At 46.1% G+C, this 17444-nt stretch overlaps 1 protein-coding gene across 2 annotated transcripts in view; it reads left to right on the top strand.

The window, feature by feature from the left end:
- Positions 1-15455, top strand: part of ADGRB1 (adhesion G protein-coupled receptor B1) — a 381963-nt gene extending 366508 nt beyond the window's left edge. Inside the window, exons 29-31 of one of the 2 annotated variants that reach the window (XM_077932693.1) lie at positions 2006-2041; positions 4782-4886; positions 13914-15455. In XM_077932693.1, coding sequence (XP_077788819.1) covers positions 2006-2041; positions 4782-4886; positions 13914-14111 — 339 coding nt within the window. In that variant the 3' untranslated portion in view covers positions 14112-15455. Of the gene's footprint in view, positions 1-2005; positions 2042-4781; positions 4887-6560; positions 7097-13913 lie in introns of those variants that run through there. The other variant, XM_077932692.1, reaches the window with a different exon arrangement.
- Positions 15456-17444: the final 1989 nt, after the last annotated feature.

Raw genomic sequence — 17444 nt, 5'->3', positions numbered from 1 at the left:
AATATTTAATAAAAATAAATTATAAAAAAAACACAATAACTTATAATAAGTCTAAAACTAAATACTATATACAGAACACCACACCAGTTGGAAAAGAGATAGAAAGAGAAAGTGAAACCCAGGCTCCTTCTGGCCTCACTATTATAGTCAGCTTGACCTTGACAGAAGAGATAACAGGACCAGTTTAAGCCAGCTGTACTCAGCTTCTCTGAAGGAATAACCCAAACATCGTGAAGTTTCTGCTTGTTCCTTTCACACAGAGACACTTCCAGAACTTTCTTGAACTAAGTAGAATAGGAAAGATCTCTACACATCAGATCAATAGTTTCTGCACTAAGAAATGTAAACTGGCCTATATAAAACTAATCAGAGAGAGGGATGGTTTTCATAAGGTAAAAGGTAAAGGTACCCCTGCCCGTACGGGCCAGTCTTGACAGACTATAGGGTTGTGCGCCCATCTCACTCAAGAGGCCGGGGGCCAGCGCTGTCCGGAGACACTTCCGGGTCACGTGGCCAGCGTGACATCGCTGCTCTGGCGAGCCAGAGCCGCACATGGAAACGCCGTTTACCTTCCCACTAGTAAGCGGTCCCTATTTATCTACTTGCACCCGGGAGTGCTTTCGAACTGCTAGGTTGGCAGGCGCTGGGACCGAGCAACGGGAGCGCACCCCGCCGCGGGGATTCGAACCGCCGACCTTTCGATCGGCAAGCCCTAGGCGCTGAGGCTTTTACCCACAGTGCCACCCGCGTCCCTATGGTTTTCATAAAAGGGGTTAAAACTTTCTAAACAACTGAGTAGGATTATCTATACTAAAATGTTTTTAAAAGCATACAGCCTGCCTGATATCAAAAGGCAGGGAGCTCCCAAGTGTAGTTCTGCCACACTAAATCACTGATTTCTTTAAAATGTAAAATTCACATTCTGTAGCTCCTATAACTGTGCCAGATCAAAGCGGTTGATCTGGGGTCAGGTGATCTCATCGGTACAGTGGTCCAGGTCCCAGATTGTTAACTGATCCCAAATTATTAGTGATGGGATCGTGTCCTCCACTGCTCCTCTGAGCAGCAGGCTAGTGTGGCAGAGCACACATACAGCTCTGTTTTTTCAGCAGAGGAGAATGGCTAGGGGCTTCATCCACCACCTAAGGCTGTTGCCTCACTTTGCCAAATGGCAGGACCACCCCTGGACTCCGCACGGCTGCCACGATTGTGGCCATCGCTGCAAATTGTGTACACCAAGTGCCTCTTTGCGTGGTGCTTTCTCTAGGAGAAATATCGCTCCCCCCCAAAAAAAAAAAATTGGTGGCAAAAAAAAAATGTCAGTTTCATTGGGGTGGTATCATAGAATCATAGAGTTGGAATAGACCACAAGGGCCATCGAGTCCAACCCCCTGCCAAGCAGGAAACACCATCAGAGCACTCCTGACATATGGTTGTCAAGCCTCTGCTTAAAGACCTCCAAAGATGGAGACTCCACCACACTCCTTGGCAGCCAATTCCACTGTCGAACAGCTCTTACTGTCAGGAAGTTCTTCCTAATGTTTAGGTGGAATCTTCTTTCTTGTAGTTTGGATCCATTGCTCTGTGTCCGCTTCTCTGGAGCAGCAGAAAACAACCTTTCTCCCTCCTCTGTATGACATCCTTTTATATATTTGAACATGGCTATCATATCACCCCTTAACCTCCTCTTCTCCAGGCTAAACATGCCCAGCTCCCTTAGCCATTCCTCATAAGGCATCGTTTCCAGGCCTTTGACCATTTTGGTTGCCCTCCTCTGGACACGTTCCAGTTTGTCAGTGTCCTTCTTGAACTGTGGTGCCCAGAACTGGACACAGTACTCCAGGTGAGGTCTGACCAGAGCAGAATACAGTGGCACTATTACTTCCCTTGATCTAGATGCTATACTCCTATTGATGCAGCCCAGAATTGCATTGGCTTTTTTAGCTGCCGCGTCACACTGTTGGCTCACCCTACTGCTAATCTGTCTTTCTCTTTCAATCCCCAGAGACGGAAATCCCGGTATGCAGAGCTAGATTTCGAGGTGAGTACTTCCCCATTTACATAATGGACAGGTCAGGATGAGAGTGAATCTTATCATCCCCATTCCTCCATTGAATTTAGTTTCATATATAGTGAACTGACTGTCCTAACACCCAAAATGTCTGGAGTCATTGTCTGAGTCCCGAGAACCCATGAATCAGTTTGTGTCATATTCAGAGCTATTTTTTTTCAGCCAGAACTCCCTGGAACTCAGTTCCGTCACCTCTCAGGTGGGTGCCATTGCCATTATAAGATGAGGGAGGCATTCATAGTGGGTTCTGGCACCTCTTTTTTCTAGGAAAAAAAGCACTGTGTATTCCCCATAACAAGGGGTAATTTTCTCCACTGGAATGTAAAGGTAAAGGTAAAGATACCCCTGACCATTAGGTCCAGTCGTGGCCGACTCTGGGGTTGTGGCGCTCATCTCGCTTTACTGACCGAGGGAGCTGGCATACAGCTTCTGGGTCATGTGGCCAGCATGACTAAGCCGCTTCTGGTGAACCAGAGCAGCACACGGAAACGCCGTTTACCTTCCAGCCAGAGCGGTACCTATTTATCTACTTGCACTTTGATGTGCTTTCAAACGGCTAGGTTAGCAGGAGCAGGGACCAAGCAACGGGAGCTCACCCCGTCACGGGGATTCGAACCGCCGACCTTCTGATCGGCAAGTCCTAGGTTCTGTGGTTTAACCCACAGCGCCACCTGCATCCCTCCCACTGGAATGTACATTGATGCAAATGTGTGCCTAATTTGACTCATGGGCAGTGCACAGAGAATTTCTGGTAGCCAGGCATCGAAGAAAATGTCCAGCAACTGTATCCCAGAGTGTTGCATAGGGCACCTCTCTGAGTAGGCCTCGCATAAACTGAAAGAATGAAGTGGTTCGTTTTGGATGAAAAATCCTATATACAAACAGCGACCTCGTTCTCCTTATGTAGCCCAAACAGGACCATCCGCTCTCATGAGGATGGTATTAAGAGGTTTGGGGGAACCCCAAGGTTTGCAAAAGTACAAAAAGGGGTGAACCCACCAAATGGAAGCCCCCTGCAAATGGACATCCTGCGTTCTGAGAGCAATGATCATTCTCAGTACTCATTGGGCCATTTAGGGGGGTTTTCAGTCCTGCATTTTTACTTGGCTAGGACTAAAGATGGGGGAGAAATTCAATCCGGTTCACATTTAAAGGCAACCCTACCTAATTCGCGGGACGCGGGTGGCGCTGTGGGTAAAAGCCTCAGCGCCTAGGGCTTGCCAATCGAAAGGTCGGCGGTTCGAATCCCCGCGACGGGGTGAGCTCCCATTGCTCGGTCCCAGCGCCTGCCAACCTAGCAGTTCGAAAGCACCCCCGGGTGCAAGTAGATAAATAGGGACCGCTTACTGGCAGGAAGGTAAACGGCGTTTTCATGTGCTGAGCTGGCTCGCCAGAGCAGCGATGTCACGCTGGCCACGTGACTTGGAAGTGTCTCCGGACAGCGCTGGCCCCCGGCCTCTTGAGTGAGATGGGCGCACAACCCTAGAGTCTGTCAAGACTGGCCCGTACGGGCGGGGTACCTTTACCTTTACCTTTTACCTAATTCGCAGTTTCCAAAACAATTCACACGTCTCTGAATTTTGCAGCGGAGTTCCAGTGTGTTCAGAAATGCACACACTAGGATTTAGTATGCATCAAAGTCTATGCATTAGAGAAAATAGCATACAGAAATGCATTGCACTACTACAGGTGCCATATAATAATACTCATTCCACACTTGTAAGAAATCAATCTTTTACTATGGTAGAACACACACTTTGGAACTCCCTGCCTGTTGAAACCAGGCAAACGCTCTTTGTGGTGCTTGCTTAAAATGTTTTTGTTTGGCGACCCTATCCACAAATGTAGCAGGCTGGCATGTGTATTAATCCTTTTGCTTTCTGTTGAGTTTAGTTATCTTTTTTGATTTCTTTAAAAGCTCATTTAATTATGTTACAAATGTTTTAGATACCCCTTTTTAACCTTTTTATTGATCATCTTTCTTAACATGTTTTAAAAAACTGTAAACGGCTTAGAAGTTTTATTATAACCAAGCAGTTTATAAGTGTAAATCAGTAAATTTATATTAGGGGAAACTGCACCCAAAATAACTATATTAAGAGAGAGCTGCACTAAAACACTGAAGAATTTTCATCAGATCTCTCTCTCTCTCTCTCTCTATATATATATATATATAATGAAGTGATATGGAAATGTGGAGAAATGAGGACTAGAACAATGAGAAACTGGGACAGATTCACCCATTCCTAATTAGGTTTAAGGGACGCGGGTGGCGCTGTGGGTAAAAGCCTCAGCGCCTAGGACTTGCCGATTGAAAGGTCGGCGGTTCGAATCCCCGCGGCGGGGTGCGCTCCCGTCGTTCGGTCCCAGCGCCTGCCAACCTAGCAGTTCGAAAGCACCTTCGGGTGCAAGTAGATAAATAGGGACCGCTTACCAGCGGGAAGGTAAACGGCGTTCCGTGTGCTGCGCTGGCTCGCCAGATGCAGCTTGTCACGCTGGCCACGTGACCCGGAAGTGTCTGCGGACAGCGCTGGCTCCCGGCCTATAGAGTGAGATGAGCGCACAACCCTACAGTCTGGCAAGACTGGCCCGTATGGGCAGGGGTACCTTTACCTTTACCTTTAATTAGGTTTAATTGATCTCACAATTCCTGCCTGAGGCTTTGATGGACCTGGGATATCCTGACCTGTTTCTCTCTCGCCCGTTGCAGAAAATCATGCACACGAGAAAACGTCACCAAGACATGTTCCAGGACTTGAACAGAAAGCTGCAGCATGCAGAGAAAGAGAAGGAGTCCCCAACAACAGACAGCAAGGTGAGTTCTGGCCCAGTTTCCTGAAAACTCCATCCTTGGGGACCTAATTTATTTGGGGGCCTGCAAACAAAGGATCTGGGAAATTCCAAAAACCATAATTTTGCAAAACCCCTCTGCCTTTTATTCTCCCCCACCCATGTGAGGATATTTGCAGTTTGAAAATCTGTTTTCGTTAAGTCTTCTTCTTCTTTTGACTGGAGAAAAGCGCAAATGACTTCAATTTTTCTCTGACTCCCTGCTCCCGTGTCTTCTAGATATAGGGCTGCCATACGTCCTGGTTTTCCTGGACATGTCCAGGAATCGCTGGCCAAAATGGTATCCAGGCAAATTTTTGCCAAATGATGGATGTTCCCCAGCCCATAAATTTTCCCCATAAACTGTTCAGCTGGAAGTTCTTTCTGGAGAAACTTCAGCCTGCCTTTTTTCAAAAGCTGCATTCTACTGTCCCAATGCTATTGACCTTGGATGATGGCATCATTCCTAAATCTCAGGCTCCGCCCACCTGTTAAACCTCAAGGGGGGGGGCAAAAATAATGATCTGGCCCCCAAGCAGAGTGCCTGGCCTACAGCGCTCCCTGTGCTTTAGTAGACCACACAGATGCAGGACTAAGCCCAAGAGTAACACTATCTCATACTTTGTGCTACACCTGTGCAAAATAATAATAATTTTCCATGATTGAGCTAAGCAGCAGGGGAGATTAGAGAAGTTTCTGCACGAAGAATTACTTCTTGCAGATACATCCTGGTTTTTTTATCCATGATCATCTTCCTTTATTCTGGATTAATTAAGGCAGGATGAATCAGAAGTCAATACCAGCTTCTAGTTCAACAAAAACATTTCTTTTTCACCAGGCCTTTGGCTTTGAATTCTGTACAGCATTTTTGTTTTCATGGACGGGATGTTTTAATGTAGGGGTTTTTAAAAAAGAAAACAACAAACCAAATTGTCTTAGGTTGTTTTTAAAGCTGGTTTTAATGCATGTATGTGTTTGCTTGCTTAAAATATTGTAAGTCTCTTTGAGTTGCCGTGGCAAAAAAAAGCGAGTAATAAATTTAATAAATAAAATAACTAGGTTATAATCTCAAGATTGATTCTCCCCACACTGCCTTTAGAAATTAAGAAGAACCATAGTGCAGTGACATAACCCCTCTTCTGCAGACAGAATGACCCTGATTCAATCCCTGGCATAGAAGCACAGAATCATAGAATTGTAGAATTGGAAAGGACCCCAAATGTCATCTAATTCAACCCTTGGATATGTATGAATATCCAATTCTACAGGTGTAGCAACTCCAGGTATAGCATCTCCAGGTGTAGCTGGGAGAGACCATTGTCTGAAATCTTGGAGAGCTTCTGCCAGTCAGAGTACACAATATGAGCTTGATGGACCCAAAGGTCTGACTCAGTAGAAGGCAGCTTTCTGTGTTCCTGCAGAGGCCCGTAATGCAACACTGCTTGCCAGGATTTTATGGTTCCTTTTGCAGCTTCCTCTCCAGTTCTGCACGTTTCCCTTTCCCCACCAAGCACTATGTTTTTAAAGGGTAAATGCTCTGGAATGGTTATTTCACTGTTCTCCTGGACGCAGGAGGTGCACCCTTGTTCCTTGGTGTGCGCCAATTCAATTACGTTGATCAAAGAGGAGGGAAACACCCTGTTCTCTCTTGTGCATTCAGGCTATAAAACGATGGAGTGTTTCTTCGGGCGGAAGTGATAAAACTAACGCTAGCGTAAGTCTTACTGCCTGCGTTTCCTTAATGAACCTCATAGAGACATCCTCCCTTCCAATCCTCGCCATGGCGCATGTTTTCAAATGCATTCTCCTATCCTTAAGTAAGCATCCGGTCCTCTCAATCATGGGCCAAGCACCCCTCGAATGCTCCCTTGACCCTTCCGCTCCCGACATCGCACAGAAAAGAGGAATCATGCAACTCTCCCAATCCATTTCCTTCCGACATTGTTAGAGCCTTGACTGCATCCCTCCCAAACCATACCTACTTGGCAACCACCTTCTCTTGCCTTGCCAATGTCCAAAGATGTCCACTTCGCCCATCTCAGAAGCATGTTTTATGGTTACGAAGCTTTTCCATCACCTTGGTTCCATGGCTACCCCGACTGTCCTGACAGCAGGTTTGGGACAGACATCGCCATTGAGAAGAAGAAAACCTCCCTTCTTCACACAACACATCGAGTCGTAGAATGGCAAAGCTGGAACGGACCCCGAGGGTCCAATCCCCGGGCATGCAGTAATCGTAGCCACTGTCTGGAATTCACAAACATAAGACAAGAGTTAGTGAGAGGTCTTCAAGTCTGATGTCTTCCAAAGAGAACTAGATGATGATGATGATGATGATGATGATGATTTATACCCTGCCCTCCCCAGCCAAGACCAGGCTCAGGGCGGCTAACACCGGTATAAAAACAATTGATTGAAATACAACTTGAAAACAAGATTAAAATACAACATTAAAATGCAGCTTCATTTCAGTAGGAACTCAAATCAAAAACTTTTGGGGGGGATGGATATGTCAAGTCTTCACCAAGGCCAACTATCCAGACTGGTCCTACATGGGCCAGAAAAAAGCCAGGGAAGTCCCCAAATAGGAGTTCCATCACAAAAGGAGAAAGGAGAAAGGAAAGAGGGGAAGGGGATCAAGTGGATTCCAAGCCAAAGGCCAGGCGGAACAACTCTGTCTTACAGGCCCTGCGGAAAGAAATCAGATCCTGCAGGGCCCTGGTCTCATGAGACAGAGCGTTCCACCAGCCGGAGCCAGTGTTGAAAAGGCCCTGGCTCTGGTTGAGGCTAATCTATTTCCTTAGGGCCCAGGACCTCTAGGGTGTTGCCATTTATGGACCTTAAGGTCCTCCTTGGGGCATATTGGGAGAGGCGGCCCCGTAGGTACAAGGGTCCTAGGCCGTGAAGATAGATAAATATTTGGAGAAGGATGGGGGCAGGGGCAGTCTGTCAGTGACTATTAGCCACGAACATTTATTTTATTAGAGGTTTCCTAGTGCTGTTTTTCACCCTAGCTTTTCAGCTCAAAAGCACCCCAGAGCAGCTGCATTGCGACAAGAAAAAAAATGTAACACGGTCCCTTGACGCAAAAGGAAAGAAGGAGGAGGAGGGTGGAGGAAGGGAAGCGTTCCTGCTCAGAGGCAGTATTGCCACTGAATGCCAGCTGCTGGTGAGCAGTAACCAAACAATTAAACCCCTGTGTTGCAAACAATTATCAGTAATATCCAAAGCAACACGATGACCAAGTACAACAATGCGATGTCAATATAAACTCTTTATATAATCTATGCAGAGCATTGAACAGTATGAAATATATGAAATACGCACTCTCTGCGAAACCAAATAAATCTTATAAATCTCTGAAAGTTACAAAATATGCACTCTTGATGGATTCTCTTGAAAACATAGAACCATAAGTCTTATGCTTATTTGGTTTTCAAGAGAATCCATCAAGAGTGCATATTTTGTGACTTTCAAATATAAGCTGCTGGTGAGCAGCAGAAGGATGGATCTCTTGGTGTGCCCTTATTGTGGATTTTCATGGACCACTGTTTGAGGCAGAGTGCTGGGCTAGAGAGACTAGGCTTTGCAGAAGGAAGATTTCACAGAAGAATTCGGAAGCATCCCTTTGAGGCTCAAAATATCTCTCACACGCTTCCTTAAGCGCTTTGCTGAAGCTCTTTAGATCAGCCCTTCCCCTCCTGTGAACCAAGACTTGGGGAAAATGAGCTGGAAGTTGCTTTGCTACCAATAAGCAGGAGACCCTCGAGCAGAACTTACCCAGTCAGTAGAACGTCTTGCTTCTGAAGTCACGTCACTGAGTGATGGGAGGGAGGTTCTCCTGCTCAGACTGGGTGATGCTTGAAGCCAGAGCTCAGCCTCTAACTATGCACTGGGGAGAGGAGGAAGGAATCTTTTGTTCACGTACCACCCGGTATTTGCTTTGAAGGTGATAAAAGGAATATTCTCCCCATCTCTTTTGGGGAGGAGGGTGGTGGCTTTGATCCAGGGCCTTGAGGAGGGACCGAATTCAGAACTGTTTCCAGTTCAGTGCAGCTGTCAATCTCCTGCTTTGAGCTGAAGCCTTTCATGGGCAAACCTGATGCCCAGAATTTATGCAGAGAAAAAGGTCTGCAAATGTGGCATTCATTTATTTCCTCAACACATTGCAGGGGCGGGAGGTTAAAATCCCTGGGGCTGGAATTTATATTTACTTTCTTTTTTAAAAAAATATGAATGACTTAATTCAAATATTTAACATGTACAACATGTTCAATACTGGAAAACTATCAGCGCATTTTAAAGGTGTGCTTTTTTTGTACAACTTTTCATTTAAGTAAGACCTATTTCGATGTAATATAACTAATACAAACCATAAATACATAAAGACTATCTTTATAATAAACCAGGCAACAATCAATAGCCCATCCAGTAAGAACAAATATTAAGTGATCGGAGGACAAATGGATAGAAAAAGGAAGCACAAAAAGATTTTTGTGCCATTCATCACTTATTATGAACACCTTCTTAAGATAATCATCCCAGTCTAGTTATATAGATAGTTATATAGACCCACATTATGTACTGGAAGCACTTATTTTTTACATTTCAGCTGCAACTCATTCTGCTGGATGTGTGTTTTCCAAGCCATTCTTGTAGAAACCATTCCCACTACTCACACTGAACAACGGAAACTGCCATATGTTGGGTAAATTGTGGCCCAAAGCATAAAGGTAAAGGTAAAGGTACCCCTGCCCGTACGGGCCAGTCTTGACAGACTCTGGGGTTGTGCGCCCATCTCACTTAAGAGGCCGGGGGCCAGCGCTGTCCGGAGACACTTCCGGGTCACGTGGCCAGCGTGACAAAGCTGCATCTGGCGAGCCAGCGCAGCACACGGAAACGCCGTTTACCTTCCCGCTGGCAAGCGGTCCCTATTTATCTACTTGCACCCGAGGGTGCTTTCGAACTGCTAGGTTGGCAGGCGCTGGGACCGAGCAGCGGGAGCGCACCCCGCTGCGGGGATTCGAACCGCCGACCTTTCGATCGGCAAGCCCTAAGCGCTGAGGCTTTTACCCACAGCGCCACCCGCGTCCCTGGCCCAAAGCATATATACGTACATATGTATGTATGTATCTGGGGTTGCGCGCTCATCTCGCTCTATAGGCTGAGGGAGCCAGCGTTTGTCCGCAGACAGCTTCCGGGTCATGTGGCCAGCATGACTAAGCCTCTTCTGGCGAACCAGAGCAGCACACAGAAACACCGTTTACCTTCCGGAGCACTTATCTACTTGCACTTTGATGTGCTTTCGAACTGCTAGGTTGGCAGGAGAAGGGACCGAGCAACAGGAGCTCACCCCATCGCGGGGATTCGAACCGCTGACCTTCTGATCAGCAAGTCCTAGGCTCTGTGGTTTAACCCACAGCGCCACCCGTGTTCCTTCTAATACAGGTACTGATGGATAATTAATCTCCACTTAAAAGCCTTGTTGAAAAAAAGGAATGGCAGGCTCTGGGCATCTGGGAGCACCTCAGGACCAAAAAACGGATAGAGGTGAAACAAAAGGGAGCAACCTTCATGACCACTTCATGTTATAGAGTTGATGTAAGAAAGGTTGAGAACTTTTTAAGTACCAAGGCTCATATTAGAAACATGTAAGAGCTGCAAGGTCACAACTTAAATGTTTATGTGTATTCCATGCAATTAGTGTGATGTAAGTGGTACCTTGGATGTTGAACTTAATCCATTCCAGGAGTCCGTTCGACTCCCGGAACCATTTGAAAACCAGGGTGCAGCTATCAAAGCTTCCTGCGCTCAATCGGAAGCCGCAGAATCTGTGTCAGACCTTTGGCTTTCAAAAAATGTTCGCAAATCGGAACACTTCCAGGCTTGCAGCTTTCGGGAGCCAATTTGTTCGGGAGCCAAGCCATTCCACAACCAAGGTACTGTGGGCATCTTGGAGTTGATAGGCCAGCTGGCTCGGCCCCAGCTAGAAGGTCTCCCTCTCAGCCTTGCCACTGCAAAGATTCGTTGACCTCTGCTCCTACGTACATCAGCGACTCAAGCTTACAGACTTGAGCACACTTTACTCAGCAGTGTATACTGCGCAACAGAAGAGGCTTGAGGCTGTAGATGCATACTAAGCTACACATTTATTAAACATAAAGGTAAAGGGACCCCTGACCATTAGGTCCAGTCGTGGCCGACTCTGGGGTTGCGGCGCTCATCTCACTTTATTGGCCGAGGGAGCCGGTGTACAGCTTCCGGGTCATGTGGCCAACATGACTAAGCCACTTCTGGCGAACCAGAGCAGTGCATGGAAACGCCGTTTACCTTCCCACCAGAGCAGTACCTATTTATCTACTTGCACTTTGAAGTGCTTTCGAACTGCTAGGTGGGCAGGAGCAGGGACCGAGCAACGGGAGCTCACCCCTTCATGGGGATTTGAACCACTGACCTTCTGATCGGCTAGTCCTAGGCTCTGTGGTTTAACCCACAGCACCACCCACATCCCTTATTAAACATAAATCAGGACAAATAAATATGTCGTCTCTCCTTGCCGTCTTCTCGGAGAGAGCACCAAAAACAACAGCTATACAGAGCGGAAGTTCCGCTCACGCCAGCAATCTGTGCTGGAATGTAAACAGACATGTGACACGCAACATTCCCATGTCTGCAGCAAAAGGTGGAATGGAATCTCAACAGGTACTACTGTATTACTAGGGGCTGCAGACCCTGCTCATTTTGCTCACCAATCCTGCAGATGCCCCACCCTATGCTAACCCCCTCCTTTGAATTTCACCCCAACCCCACATTCCCACAAAGCTCCTCCAGTGCCACATCCCCATACAGCATGGAGGGATATCCTCTCAAAAGGATGGAAAATTCTTACATCCAAAGAACTAGTGGATAAGTTTTGTAGCACAAAAGGAGGTTTATTCCCCCCACCCCAGTGAGGTTTCATGAGTTTCCTTCAATTTCTCCTCAGCCATCACACATGTGTACCTTACTTCCATTCCCCCAGTGCTGTGACTGCCTGAATTGAATCCTGCACTCCTTTTCTCTCTCCAGTAACCCCTAATCTTTCCCATGGCAGATATTTCGCATGAAAAATCCCTTTGTGAATTGTAATAACGCTCTTGGTGAGGTTTCTACAGCCTGTTTTATTGAAGAGAATGATGCACCATTTTAAAAGCAAAATATCCCCCTTGGGTTTCGAACATGCTATTTTGGGTAGCGTTATGGAAAGATCCTATTGTGCTTACATCTCTATAAATCACAGAATACCACTAAGTTTGTCTGGTGCCGCCGAGCAAGGAGAAGTTTATCAGGTTTTTAAGAACGCTTCCTGTCAAATTACATGAGCCTTGGCCTTCCACAAGATGGCAGATAATTATAGCAGTGATCCCTCCCAGTTGATCCAGAAGGATGAGATTTCCGATGGCATCAGGAACATGAATTTTCTGCCATTTTGTGGGAAGGGCAGGGCTTGCGTATATTGCCAGGGGATCCCCATTTCCTAATCCTTCCTTCTACAAGCCATTGCAGCCAGTTCATTAGCGTAACAAGGGGAAGGATGGGTGAAATTAAGGGCCAAACTAGATGCGATTCCAACTGAGCCATGACTGGAGCTCCCACTTTTTTAAAAAATGCAAATAGCAGATGCAGTGGTAGAGCAGGAATAGGGAACATTTTTCAGGCTGAGGGTTACCTTCCCTTGTAAGTTGTGGAAGTTTTTCTGGGAGCTACAAACAAGTGAATGGCGGAGACAAAAGGAAACTGTATTGTGCAATGGGTGTGACTTTTACCTCTATCCCTGTCAGGCTTCAGGGACTCAGCTTCCTCCCCGTCCCCTTTGGCAGTAGATAAACAGAACAAAATGAAAGGAGACTCTTACCAGTTAGAGATTTTAATGATCACAGCAAGAGAACAAAGAATCCATTCCTAGGAATGAAGGTGCTCCCAGTTAAAGATTCCACCCACTTCCCCCCTTGTCACCCACGTCACTACCGCATCTTGCAGCCTGATCTCGCAACCACCGAGCTTTCAGAGCTGCCACCTTATCTGATCTCCTTGACCTTGGACTGATCAGATGGACACATTCCAGAGAGAGTGAGTCTGTTAACTCTCTCTCTTTCCCAGTTCTTCTTCTCCTAGCTGTTCCCCACCCAGTTCTTCCCAACTTCTGCCTTCTGAACTATGTCCCTCTGCAAACCACTGTTCCAAATCTATACTGTCCCACTGCTCCTGGGAAGATTCAGGATCCTGCTCAGGAGCAGGGGGAGGCTTCCACCATTCCTCCTCAGTGCAGCCCTCCTCAGCACAATCCCTGACAATACCGCAGGGTGCATTCTAGGTACCCAGAAGTTTCTGCAAACCTCTCCCGCCCACATCTCTTCATCCATCCAGACAAGAAGCATTATCACAGCTCAAGGACACATTTCAGCCAAACCAGAGTACCAGAGGGGAGTCCGGAGCAGGGCTGATGAGGGGGTGTGGTCTGGGGAGAGTTTCGGGGACTAAACAGGGAGGCATGGAGGACCAGATTCAAGCACCAGGCTGAAGGGTCTCCATCCCTCTGGTAGGGCATTCATGGCCAAGGCCCAGTGTCAGGGAAGGATGATTTATCCTTCTCTTATCATGCAATTACCCCAACACAAATTGCTCCAAATGGACACGGCTTTTTTTTTGGGGGGGGAGTAATGCATGCACTGAAGTTGCCACTACAAATGCATATTCTTTAGTAAAGGAGGGAAAGGGGGAAATTACCTTTTCAAATATATTGACTGTCACCTGAGGCTTTTGCAAATACTTGCATTCAAGTAATTAATTTTAAAGCCATCCACCTCCCAATTAATCCAGTGCCATTTTAATCGATCGAAAGCTTTTTTTTTTTTTTTTTAATCAATTCAGCCAAAAGAATCGACAAAACCTTTTGGCCTTCCTCTCAACTTAATTTCATGGAAATCTGATCTCTTCTCTTTTTTTTCTGTTTTGTTCCCCCCTTTTGTTGCAGCAAGAAAAACAGCAGACACCAAACAAGAGACCCTGGGAAGGGATCCGGAAGGTCCACTCCCCGCCGGCGTGGGTTAAAAAGGACATGGAGTTGGTGTCACAGTCTCCCTTGGAACTCAAAACTGTTGAGTGGGAAAAGGCGGGCGCCACAATCCCCCTGGTGGGACAGGACATTATCGACCTCCAGACAGAGGTCTGAGGAGGGAAAAAAAGCAAGAAGAAAGACTCTTTGGGTGTCCTTTTCCCCCCACCCTGGAAAACAAAACACAAAATACAAACAGATAAAAGATTTTTTAAAATAATAATAATAAAAAGAGAACCAATCAAACGGAATTGAAATGGAGCAAGAGAGCAATGTCTGTTGGTTTCTTTTCGAAACCTTTCAGTTAAAAAGGAAACATAATATGGAGTAACATTTGTATTGTTCTCGGGAGACAGAGTCGGGTGGGGAAAACTATTACTTTGTAGAACATAGTAGCAGTAGGTACGGAACGCAATACGGTCTTTCCCAGGTAAGGAAGATGGCCGGGGGGTGGGTGGGGGAAGAGAGAAGGCCACGGCGAAGGGAAGGGAATGATGAAATAATAAGGGGAAAGGGAGGATTAGAGGTTGTTGTTTTCTTTTTAAAAAAATGACATCGGCCTCAGCGGCAAATGGATTAACGGAGGATCTTCACCAAGAGGGTGCTGCTAGTCATGCTGCCACAATGGATGTCTGGAATGGAAACTCAGGAGGTGCTTGACTGAGCATTGGGTACCCACAGTTCCACTGGACACATCCTGTGACCCATTCTCTCTTCTAGAGGTAGATTGAGAGGAACCTGCCCATCTCCCTTCTGTCTCCTCGCAGCCACCAGAACGTCATCAGGAACAGAGATCCCCCTCAACCGGAAAGAGGCCTCTTCCTCAGAAAGTTGGGATTTCTCCAGCAGTCTTCTGGGAGCTAGCTCAGAGGATGCCTGATTGGGGCAGGGAAGTTGGATGGAAGAGGGAGTCCTGGTGGGGCAGCGGACATCTCCTTCCATACTGGATTTTCTGAACTCTCCGTAAAAAACAATAACAATAAAAAGTGTGATGTATGGACAATGAAGAGATCTCCACTTAAGACAATTGAGATCCACTCAACTGGTTTCCAGACAAAAGAGAGAGAGAGAAGAACCTTGAGTGGGAAGGGGAGGTTTTTTTAAAAAAACAAAAAACCAGGCAAACAAACAATGAACAAACAAGAATGTAGGTCATATGTTGACTGCTAGTAGACCCTAGGCAAGCTCATTGTGGGCCTTTGTACAAAGGTTCATGTGTGGCCTCATTTTACCCCCTCGTTGCTTTCGAAAGACTGAACAACATCTTTCCTCCGGTCTGCTTCCTCAAGTAGACAATCCCTGGTTAAGAGACATGGAAAAGTTGAGAACATATGGAGAACATTGCCTTAGGGACTTTGAGTCAAACTGGGGGGAAAAATTGAGTAAATTCCACTTGGGAAAAAAATCTATTTTTTTTTCTTCTTTTTCTTTTCTTCAATAAAAAGAGAACTTGAAACCCAAGGAGTTCCATTTCTTTGGCGTGCGTCATTCCGCTCATTTTTCCATGCTTCTGTCCCATGCAGATGGGGTGGAGATGTTCTTCCGGCTTTCTCCTGCGAGGAAAAAGTATGGAAGCATCTTAACATGCAGGTCTTCCTCATCTTCAGGGTTTGGATTGTCATATTGTGTCGAGGAAATGGCCTGATGCATTTGGCGTCTTCCTCTTGACACCAAGTTTTTTTTAAAAAAAAATCTGACCCCCTCAGACTTTGAATTCAGAACCACCATGTTTTAAAACACGTTTCTCTCTGTGTTTCCATAAGACCTCAAACAGAAATCGATGCCGCCACTTTCCAAGTGGCCAAGTTAGCTGGAAATTGTTCTGCAAGAAGGCAAGAGGAGTATAAGAATTGATCAAGCAGTTTTGATCTTTTCTGAGGAAAAATGAACATGTGGAATTGCTTCCTCTCTTATTTTCTGGTGGTGAAATAACAAATCGCAAGCTTTCCTCAGACATAATCCTGCCTTTTCTTTTAACCGTAAAACGATCAGCAATATTTCAGTGAAGAAAAATAGATCAGGGTTTTTTTTATAGAGAAAAATCACCAGGTTTTTTTTTTGGGGGGGGGGGACAAAGGTGCAGGATCTTTCCCAAACCCACAGACACAGTAAAAGACTCCAGATAACCCCTCCTTGTCTATTTTGTCATAGCAATCTTCGTATTATTGTCCCAAAACTTTTGTTTGAGCATTTTTCATTTGGGGCGGGAAGGGGCCTAATATGCTTTTTTGTTATAATATTTTGCCTGCAAACCTGCAATTATCTTTTGTTGTTGTGGACTGGGGTTGGGTTGTGGGGGTGGATCTGAAACTGAATTTGGGGAAAATGGGTTTATGAGTTGAATGGAGAGAGATAAGGAATGGAGAGAGATAGGGAATGGAGAGAGATAGGGAATAGGGAATCAGGGATAGATTGCATGTACTGGGCAATGTCTGGTGGCTCTCATAGCTGCTGAGAAAGTCTGTTCCATTTTCTTCAGTGGAGAGTGCATTGTAAAAGTGGAGTTGCATCCTCCATTGCAGTGAATGGGGCAGATTGCAAACACATCGAAGACTGGAGCATACAAGTTGCTCTTGACTTGAAACGAATTTGTCCTCCGTAAGACTCAGTGAAACTGGACATCAGCCACTGGCAACATGTGCCAGGCAAGCAACACCGAAGAGAATGGGAAATGTGCAAGAGCCCTAGGTGTGCTCTTATGCAGTTCCCATTCAAGTGTATATTACATTCAAGGTCTTTCCAGCCCCTAAGAAGGAAAGTCCCTGGGATAAGGATTGGAGGAAGGGGGAATTCACACTGATCAAATTATTGTTTCTATTTGTTCTCATAAGGGGGGGGGGATCTCACCAAGAAATATACTGGAAGTTTCTAGGAATGGACTTCATGTCTAACTCAAGGCACATTGAAGCATCTATGGAAGTCAAAGGCTCATCTAATTCATACCTAGCCATACCATTCTCATGTGTTGTGTCTTGACAGCTTGTGTTGTCCTCTTATTCATTGGGGAAAGCTGTAACTCAGTGGTAGGGATTCTGCTGTGCATGCAGAAGGTTCCAGGTTCAATCTTCAGCATCTTCTGTTAGGGCTGGGGGGGGGGGCTTCCTGAAACCCCAGAGAGCCACTGCTGGTACTGGTCAGCGTAGACAATACTGATGGACCAATGGTTTGATGGCAGGTCCCGTTAGTCCTCCTTTTGCATTATAAATGGTAGTGTATGGTCCCACCAGAGCTTCTTGTGCAAACGCTTCCCATACTTTCTGGTTCCACAGGGAACCTGTGGTCCTCCTGATGTGCAGCTCTCATCATCCCTGACCATTGGCTATGCTGGTGGGGGCAGGAGTCCAACAGCATCTGGAGGGCCACAGGTTCCACATCCTTGGTCCATGCTTTTAGACCAGGAACATGGGAAGATCCTACATAGAGAGAGGGGGTGGGAAGACTTCATCTGAA

The sequence above is a fragment of the Podarcis muralis genome, chromosome 8 (genome assembly GCF_964188315.1).
Source record: "Podarcis muralis chromosome 8, rPodMur119.hap1.1, whole genome shotgun sequence".
In the NCBI taxonomy this organism is placed as follows: domain Eukaryota; kingdom Metazoa; phylum Chordata; class Lepidosauria; order Squamata; family Lacertidae; genus Podarcis; species Podarcis muralis.
Note: the sequence above shows the minus strand (reverse complement) of the source record. Positions and strands in the feature narration are given on the sequence as shown.